At 46.4% G+C, this 8,663-nt stretch overlaps 2 protein-coding genes across 2 annotated transcripts in view; both read right to left on the minus strand.

Moving 5' to 3' along the window:
• Positions 1 to 1,643, minus strand: part of si:dkey-91m11.5 (BCR activator of RhoGEF and GTPase) — a 63,159-nt gene extending 61,516 nt beyond the window's left edge. Inside the window, exon 1 of the mRNA XM_007901742.2 lies at positions 9 to 1,643. Coding sequence (XP_007899933.1) covers positions 9 to 1,419 — 1,411 coding nt within the window. The 5' untranslated portion in view covers positions 1,420 to 1,643. The remainder of the gene's footprint in view (positions 1 to 8) is intronic.
• Positions 1,644 to 3,233: 1,590 nt separating this feature from the next.
• Positions 3,234 to 8,651, minus strand: iscu (iron-sulfur cluster assembly enzyme). The gene is given in 5 exon segments (NM_001292446.1): positions 3,234 to 3,575; positions 4,624 to 4,702; positions 5,325 to 5,435; positions 6,436 to 6,549; positions 8,550 to 8,651. Coding segments are annotated over 5 exon segments (498 nt in total). The 5' UTR covers positions 8,643 to 8,651; the 3' UTR covers positions 3,234 to 3,474.
• Positions 8,652 to 8,663: the final 12 nt, after the last annotated feature.

Below are 8,663 nucleotides of genomic sequence, written 5' to 3' on the forward strand. Positions count from 1 at the left end.
TTGCTTACCCGGGTCGCCGTGTAAATTGTCTTCTTGAGTACCCCTGGGGGTCAGGGGTGTTTCAGTCGCCCATATCTGTGCCGTCTTCCGTAGTCCCACTATCGTTGCTTCTTGTATAGTAACCTGATGCTTATGTCTCTTTTGAGACTGCGGGGTCGGTGGGCTACTGCTATCAAATGACTGCTGAGAGTTCTGAGAGGGAGAACGACTTTTTTCTCGGAACATACGGCAGGTGGTGGGGCTGGGGGAAACGTGACTCGACTGACCAGACGAAAAATCCTCCTCGCTGGAGGTTAGATTTTCATTGGAACTGCAGTCTGGAGTATAACCCCCACCAACATCATCGGTACTGCCTGGAGAGTAGGACCTCCTGGGCCACGTCAGGTGCTTCTCTTGATCTGCTGTACTCTGGAATCTTCCATAGTCCCTTAACCCGCCACCAACCTTCCCATCGCTGTCCTGCATCATCCCACCAATGTACACACTATCATAAGGTTGGAATTCGTGCTGCCAAGGTATCTTGTCTGATTTGCCCCCATTGGCCGTGGCACGGATCAGATTATCCTTCAGGAACCTGGGATTGAGATCCACATCGTCATACTCTGGGTCATAGCCACAGCTGCTATCGGTGGATCGACCCCTGTATACGGGCTTGCGATAGTCCCCTGTTGAGACATTCCCGGGCAAGGAGTGTAATGACCTCTTGCGCTCCATCTGCATGGCCTGACTCCCAATTGTGCTGATCTTGTCAGATACCTCCTTATCATTCACTTTCACTAAACCTTTCTCATGGTGGTACTCCACATTGACATACAGCGGCTTCTCCATCGCCTTCCCGTCTCCGGCACAATTCGAATTGGTTCTTTTGATCCTTTCAAAATTGGACCTCAAAGCGGCCACGCTTGTGCCGGGAGATTTTTCTTTCTTCTCCGTCTGCTCGGCCTCCTGACTCGTCCCTCTGCCCGCGTCCTTCTCAGCCCCCGCCGCCATCCTCCGTGTGGAGGAGGAGGCCCTCTGCCTGGAAGAAGAACCTTCCAGATCACCCCTGCTGTCCACCATTATCTCCTCGCCAGGCTGTCTCCTCAGCTTCTCCTCCCCGCAGGGTTTTCCTTCTTCCCAGTCTCCCGCGGAGGGGCTGTGCTGGAGCAGAGGCTGCTCGGCCGTGGCTTCCATCAGGACCGACGTCCTGAAGCCCCAGCGCTGCTTGTCATAGCTCTTCTTCTCCTTGGCCAGCAATGTCTGCAGGTAAATCATGCGGAATCTCTCCTTGTTCACCTCCAGCTCCAGCTTTCTGATGCTGCACTTGCATTTCTCCAACTCCTGCTCAATGTCTCCGACGCTCCTCAGCTCCATTTTGGGCGGCTCGGACTCGGGGAACTGCGCCCTCCAGGCTTCCACAAAGCCAACCGGTTCCACCATGTTTTCATGGCACTTTTCCCCTCACAGGCGAAAGACGGGAAGAGACTCCGAACAGCACCGAAAAAATCACTCCGCGACGTCGCCTTCCCTCGCCGTCTGAATCGCTCGGGGCAACTGGATTCTGTGCTGCGCTGCCCGGCGCCCTGTGGCTACCGCTGTGGCTGTGGCCTGTCTTGGCTATCGCTGTCCCTGAGGCTGTGACCAGCGGCTGCGGCCCCTCATGGCTCACGATCGCTGGACAATAAGCTGCGCGCGCGCCCAACTGACGCCGCTCGAGCAGCTGACGCCACCTCTTCCCGCCCTCACCGTCTGCTTAAAGGGGAAAATCTACCAAAGTCACTGGAAACTCAAAGCGAAAGACTCGGAGACGTGTCCGGAACCTCGCCTTTAATGTCTGGAGGGCGGCTCAGTGCTGCAATGTTCGTGTGTTTGTCGGCCAACCTGGTAGGCAATCTGCAGATTGTCATAGCAACCGGACGGAAATTGAAAATTTAAGCTTTCGAGATGTTGTTAGTGATTTATGAATGTATATTATAGATATAAATTGTATTGTGTTAGTGGTTTGCTGAGAAGTGCTTTTAAGTGGATATTTTGTGAGAACATCTGTCTGCAATCGCCTTCCCCTCAGCGAGTCGGGGGGAGGGGGCGCTCACAGTCCAACAGCCACTGACCCACTTACACAAACCACTGAAGGAGACCGTGGAGCTGCAGCTAAAGGAATAATGTCCACCAGATGTGAAAGGCACTACACCAAATGTAAGGAATAGAATCAAATGGAGAAAAGGCAGACTTTATTTTAAAAAAGTTCTCAAACCACTTCACACAGCGAATTGGGAGCCAAAGGTGTGTGTGTGTGACTGAAGGAATAGTTGAAAAAATAGATCTTAAGATGGGTTTTGAAGGGAGGGAGGTGGCAAACCACAGGGACACCGGGATAGGAGTAGAGAGTGGGGCATAATGGCTGAAAACTCACCCACTGATGTCGGGATGAAATAAAACAAGCAGGTGACTGCCAAGTGAAGGGAATGGCCAGAGCAGAGGTAGGGTGGGGCAATCTAGGAAATCCATAAAAGGGGAATGGAGGGATTTTAAAGTGAGGATAAGGATCTCGAATTTGATCCACTGGGGGATGGGGAATCACTGGAAACAAAAGAATGGGGATGATGGAGTCACAGGAGGAGCTGGAGAGTCCAGTCAGCAGGGCATTGGAAACATCAAATCTGGACCTGAAGCCATTGGATGAAGGGTAATATCTAAAAATATAATAAGCCTTGCATTTGATATAGCGGTGTATCACGTCATCAAAACGTCTCAGGAGAGATCATGAGTGGTGGATACAGTAAAAATAATGAGATTGAGTTTTCCCCAACTCCTGCCTGTGCCACCAGATGGGACACAGTAAGGCACAGCTTTCGTTCTAGTTGGACAAGCAACAGGAATCTTGCCATACAATGCTCCCAATGGCAAGCTGTGCAGTTTTAGCTGGTTAAACTCCAGCAGCACACTCTGGGGTCCCCAGGCCTTGGTTCTCGCAAACCTGCACCAAATACACTTTGGAATTAGATAAACAGGGAGAGTGTGCATTCCATTCCACATCCAGCAAGATTTCAGCTATTTATTTTGCATATAGTACAAATGTACAATCAAGGTTATATTAGAGCTAAACACACCACCATTCATGTGTGTTCTAAACATATGGTGACATCTTTCAATCCACCAACGTTCATCTTCAAATTTCAATTTTCATTAACTTCTCCCAAAGAAACCTTTGAATAATGCGCTAAAAGAAACATCAAATAGAAAATGTTTTTGTTGAAGAGACCATTTAATGAACTGAACAACTTTTGCAAAGGGTCGTGGACCCGAAACGTTGACTCACTTTCCTTTCTCCATAGATGCTACCTGACCTGCTGAGTGTTCCCAGCGACTTCTGTTTTTGTGAACAACTTATTGCATCTGTTTTGTCAATTGTTTGGTATGCGCTGATCCCTGTAACTATTAAAGCTGTACTACGCAAAGGTTATTACTGTGAGTGGACACCGTTGATGTACATATTTAGTTGTTTGATGTCGTTTCTGCGTTCATATTCGGGTTCTTCTGATCTCGTTTTCCACGATAGTCAGCCAGGGCAGCTTTAATCGCATCCTCAGCTAGCACTGAAAGAGGCAGAACCGGTCAAGAACATCCAATTTAATTTGAAAACACCTATGCAGGTTGTAACCTCTGAGTAAGAATTTCAGGGTGAAGTACAAAAGCACTAACAAAGTCTATTGAACCACAATTCCAGCAGAGACAATGCCTCACGGCCTTCCCAAATTAATGATTGAGGTGGAGAGCATCTGGAACTAGAGGGGTGGGGAAAGAAACAACTTGCACTTATATTGCACCTTTCACGTGAATGACTGATATCGACAAGTTTAAGGCTATCAAAATCAAACTGCTGAAAGTTCCACATGTGTATGGAAAATCCCCTTTGTCTGAAATTGTGTATGATGTGCACTCAACAACAACTTCCATTTACACAGCAACCCTCACGCAGTGTAGAGTCCCAGAGCACTTTCACCCCAGTGGGTCATACCCTACTCACCTAATCCCAGAAAGTATTATGTACAGGGTAGCAACAGCTGATCTAGTTTTTCACAAATACAAAATAACACAAAAACGGAAAACATACAAACAGAATAAAATGAAAAAAATGTAAACCACAGAAGGCTTGACTGACAGGCCCATCGGAAGAGACACCCCGACGAACAGCCCGCTACACCATAAGTAGGTGGGCACTGGCGAGGAATTGGGAAAGGGGAGGAGCAAGAGGGGCCTGTGGGGTGAGGCTGGAGGAATAATTGTGGTCCTTGGGGTTTCCCCTCCAGCCAGGAACCGTTCAAGGGGTAAGATACTAAGGTAAACAAGATAGAAGCAAGAAATATTTATTTTTTCAAAAATGGGAAACTGACAAAGGGAATTTATATACGGTCAGGTCATTTGAGGTATTTTTGTAAATGCAATAAAAATAAAATATTTTTAATGGATAAAACAAAATAACATGAAATTCTCCAAAAATAAACCAATTATAAAACATAAAAATAATTCAACAGGTCTCCAGCAATAGCCAATGTTTGGAGAATCACATAGGGTGCGCTGGCCAACTGCTGGAGTTGAACCAGCTAAAACCATTACAAACCCTGACAGGTTTACGCAACTTACTCGAGCAATGCAGTTTGACTGGAGGAAGACAAAGCTCCTTAGCAATGTCTGTGTTCCTGATCTTCAAGGCTTCATCGATCTGTAATTGAGATGCTAGGATTTATATCATTATTAATTTCAATAGCTAAAAGAATGCAAATTACCAATGCACATTTGTAAATATCACAAATTGGACTTTATTACTGATATAATAATAATCCTTGCATTTGGTATAACACCTTTTACATTGGGAGGACGTCCCAAAGCACTTCACAGCGTATATCATGAAATGGAATGATTGTGTATTTGTGGGCGAATACAGTAACCAATTTGAATTCACAATTGAATTAATAATTAACAATCCCCCAAATTTTATCAGGATTATTGGCCATGATAATGGAAAATACTCCCTTCTCTTTTTGAATAGTGCCATGGGATCTTTAACATCCATGTAAACAGATAAGACGGGATGCCACCTCTGACGATGCAAAACTTCCCCAACACTGCATTGGAGTGTCAGACTATGTGAGTTTTAAAATCCTGATGTGGGGCTTGAACCTACAACCTTCTGACACAGAGGTGAGAGCACTAGCACAGAGTTAGGCTGACGCTATTTAAATATTGTGAGAACTTCACGACCTGTGATGAGATTTCTGTTGATGACCTGCAACTGTGGGAGCGTGTCAAAGGGACAATCCTATGATTAATTCAATATTTGTTACCGTTTTTCCCTTCACCCATTCTGTAGCCAATGAGCTAGAGGCAATTGCAGATCCACAGCCAAAGGTTTTAAACCTCGCATCAATGATTTTTCCATTTTCATCCACCTGTATCTGTAACAAAGAACAGTAGCTATTCATTGAGCACAGGGAATGCAAAATGTTGCAGGTTTGAGCATCACCAAATCAGATTCTAGCCAAGTAGTGCTAGAGCAAGCCTCAAAACAAGGTCATTTTTTGAGGAGGTGAACTAAACAGAAAGGCATAGAAATAGGTGTCAATGACTTTTTCCTGTTGTAGTCTCCCCTTGTCAAGATTAAAGTTTCCAGATCTCCTCAGTGATAAACTACAATAGGAAATGATAAAGAAAAATTTGGAGCAATTTTTACTCATGCAAGTCCAATAGACTGGCTCTGTTCAAGAGTCCACAAACACGTTGATCTCACAGAGAGCTGGTTGCAGCTAAAGCAGTCCCTTTATGCCAAACATATCTCAAACATTCTATCTCAATTTATAAAATGAACACCAGCAAAGCTCATGCACCATTTAAAAAGTGTTTTGCTCTGCTTTGTTCAGAAAGAACAATAACAAAATTGCATTTGTATAGCGCCTTTCATGTCGGGAGGGCGCTGGACAGACAGAGTTACGGACCTGAGCTAGGGGTTGGGGAGGGTGGAGGGCAGGCGGAAGCAGGGTGATCGAAAGCACAATCAAAAAGGAGGGACTTGAGATGGGTCTTGAAGGAGGCAAGGGAGGGGGCGAGGCGGAGGGACTGCGGGATGGAGTTCCAGAAGGTGGGGGCAGAATGGCAGAAGGCCCGCTAACCAATAGAGAGGCAAGCCAAGTGGGAGATGTGAAGCAGGCCGGACCTGCTGAGTGGAGGGAGTGAGCAGGATGGTAGGGGGTTAGGAGGTCGCAGAGGTATGGGAGAACAAGAACATGGAGGACTTTGAAGGTGAGGACCAGGATCTTGAACTATATCCTCTGTGTGATGGGAAGCCAGTGGAGTCGGCCGAGGATGGGGGTGATAGGGTCACAGAGCCTGGTGTAGGAGAGGACACGGGCTGCAGAGTTCTGGATGAAATGAGATTTAGAGAGAAAAAGATAAATTTACCTGCAGCTTCATGACATCACCACAAGCAGGTGCTCCCACCAAGCCAGTCCCAACATTCCTGGCATTCTTCTCAAATGAGCCAACGTTTCTGGGATTCTCATAGTGGTCCATCACCTTCATTATAGAAAATAATGCACAGTAACTCACGTTACATACAACATGCTAATGTGTCCAATTCTGCCTCTGTTCCTGGTCCCCAGCTTTCACACGTTGGGTTATGGTTGCATGTATGCTGGTTGCCTCTGATACCCCACACAAGTGGCCATTATTTATGTGTGAGTGTTGGCAACTGTTTAGAGTCGGGTATCCAACCAGTCGATTGACGCTATCATTTTTGTTCCTCTCGTCTTTTTGATCATGTACAACAACGCCACCCAGTGGCAATTGACTGATTGGAGACCCCTGGTATTAGAGCATCTCAGATACACCTTGTCTTTCCTCGCCTGACTGTCACAATCATTAGTGCTGCAGAGAGACTAGCAGTGGAAACCTTGACAGGTTTTGGTCTCGAATAACCCTGGGAAGGTTGGGGAAATTTTTTGTGTTACTCCAATGAAGCCCCTGGCTGAGACAATTCTTTCGGTCCTTAAACCGCAGCACAATTCCCAAAATGACTAAATTAAGTCAAACACACAACTAAGAGGACAAGAAATAAGTAACTAGTCATGCCTAAATCCTCACAATCTAACCCTAGTTCATACGATGGCATCCTTATTCCCATATGAAGCCAAGAAATGTACATTAAAGATACCTCGGCACTACAAAACACTTTAAAAGGAAACTCAGAAGCATTTTGAGACATTTAGAGATTTTGCAAAATGATTATTATCCAATTTTTTTTTGGTCAGCTGGGTATCTGACACATGCGGAAACCCAGCACCATGCATATCCAAACCAACTCTGTTTTCATGCATCCCACCTCCATATGCAAATCCCAGAGATAGATTATTGGAACAATAATAGTAATCCTTGCATTTGATGTCGCGCTTTTCATATCTTCTAGATGTCTGAAAGCGCTTCCCAGAATATACTGTAAAGTGAATTGACTGTATATTTTGTGGGCAAAATGCGGCAGCCAATTGCACACAGCAGTGTCCCACAAACAGTTGTTGAATGAAGTGGCCAATTTTATTATTTTTTTTCTTGAGGGATTATTATCAGGCGTGTGGAATAAGGAAACTTGCCCAAGGTTTCGCCCTGCGCGAATCAAACCCGCAAGGCGAGTACTCTAACCACTGAGCTACAGGACTCCTGTGCGAAATCGCACTCTTTCCCTGGAGGGACCCAACCTGCTTACCTAATTCCAGAAAGTGTTAGGCGCAGGTTGGCAAGAGCCAAGGCTTGGAGAGCCCAGAGTGTGCGTTGGGGTAGCTGCTGGAGTCTAATCAGCTATAACCACGTAGATTGCCATCGCTGTCCGGATTTCAATATCAGCTTTCCTGCTGCTTGTCCAGCTAGGACCACCCTACCGATTATGGCTTTGGCTTGCAGGGTTAACAGGAGCAGAGTGGGAGGGTTCCCTGTCCCCAGTGACTGGTCTGCCCTTCCAGCTCCTGCCGATGAGCCAGGCTGGCTGTGCTGTCATCAGCAGTGGCCTGGAATACTGTGGACCTGCCTGGCTATTCTAGTACAGGAGAGGTTCAAACCCAAATACAATTAATTGGTTTAAAAAAAAACATTCCAGCCACAGGAGCACAAGAAGAGCTCTGGCCAATTTTTTTTACACACTAACTAACTGCACAATGCATGTGACTAGTCAGTACCTTTGCTTCCAGCCCCTAACTTTCAAGAGAGAAATGGATAGATATTTGCAGGGCTATGGGGAGATAGCAGGGGGAGTGGGGTTGATCAGGGCTATGGGGAGAGAGTGGGGGAAGTGGGACTGGTTGACAGCTCTTTCAAAGAGCCGACACGGGCCATGATGGGCTGAAGAGCCACCTTCTGTGCTGTATAATTCTATGATTGTAACCTTGAGACGTTTCGAAGACATGAAAAGCGCTATAACAGAGGCAATGATTATTATTATTATTATTACAAGACCGGCCTCGGGGGAGCTCAGTGATACAACAACTAGTATTTACATGTCGCGCCTCAGAGCCACTCAGGCTCAATACCTTGTGGTGATAGGTCACGGCGGGTCCGGGGCCCCACACAGACCGCGGCGCTCGGAGCTCAAGCATCGAAACAAACAGCCGCCTCCGCGCCATCGCTGTGTCGCAGGGTCTGTA

Source organism: Callorhinchus milii, unplaced genomic scaffold, assembly GCF_018977255.1.
Source record: "Callorhinchus milii isolate IMCB2004 unplaced genomic scaffold, IMCB_Cmil_1.0 Scaffold8, whole genome shotgun sequence".
Taxonomy (NCBI): Eukaryota; Metazoa; Chordata; class Chondrichthyes; order Chimaeriformes; family Callorhinchidae; genus Callorhinchus; species Callorhinchus milii.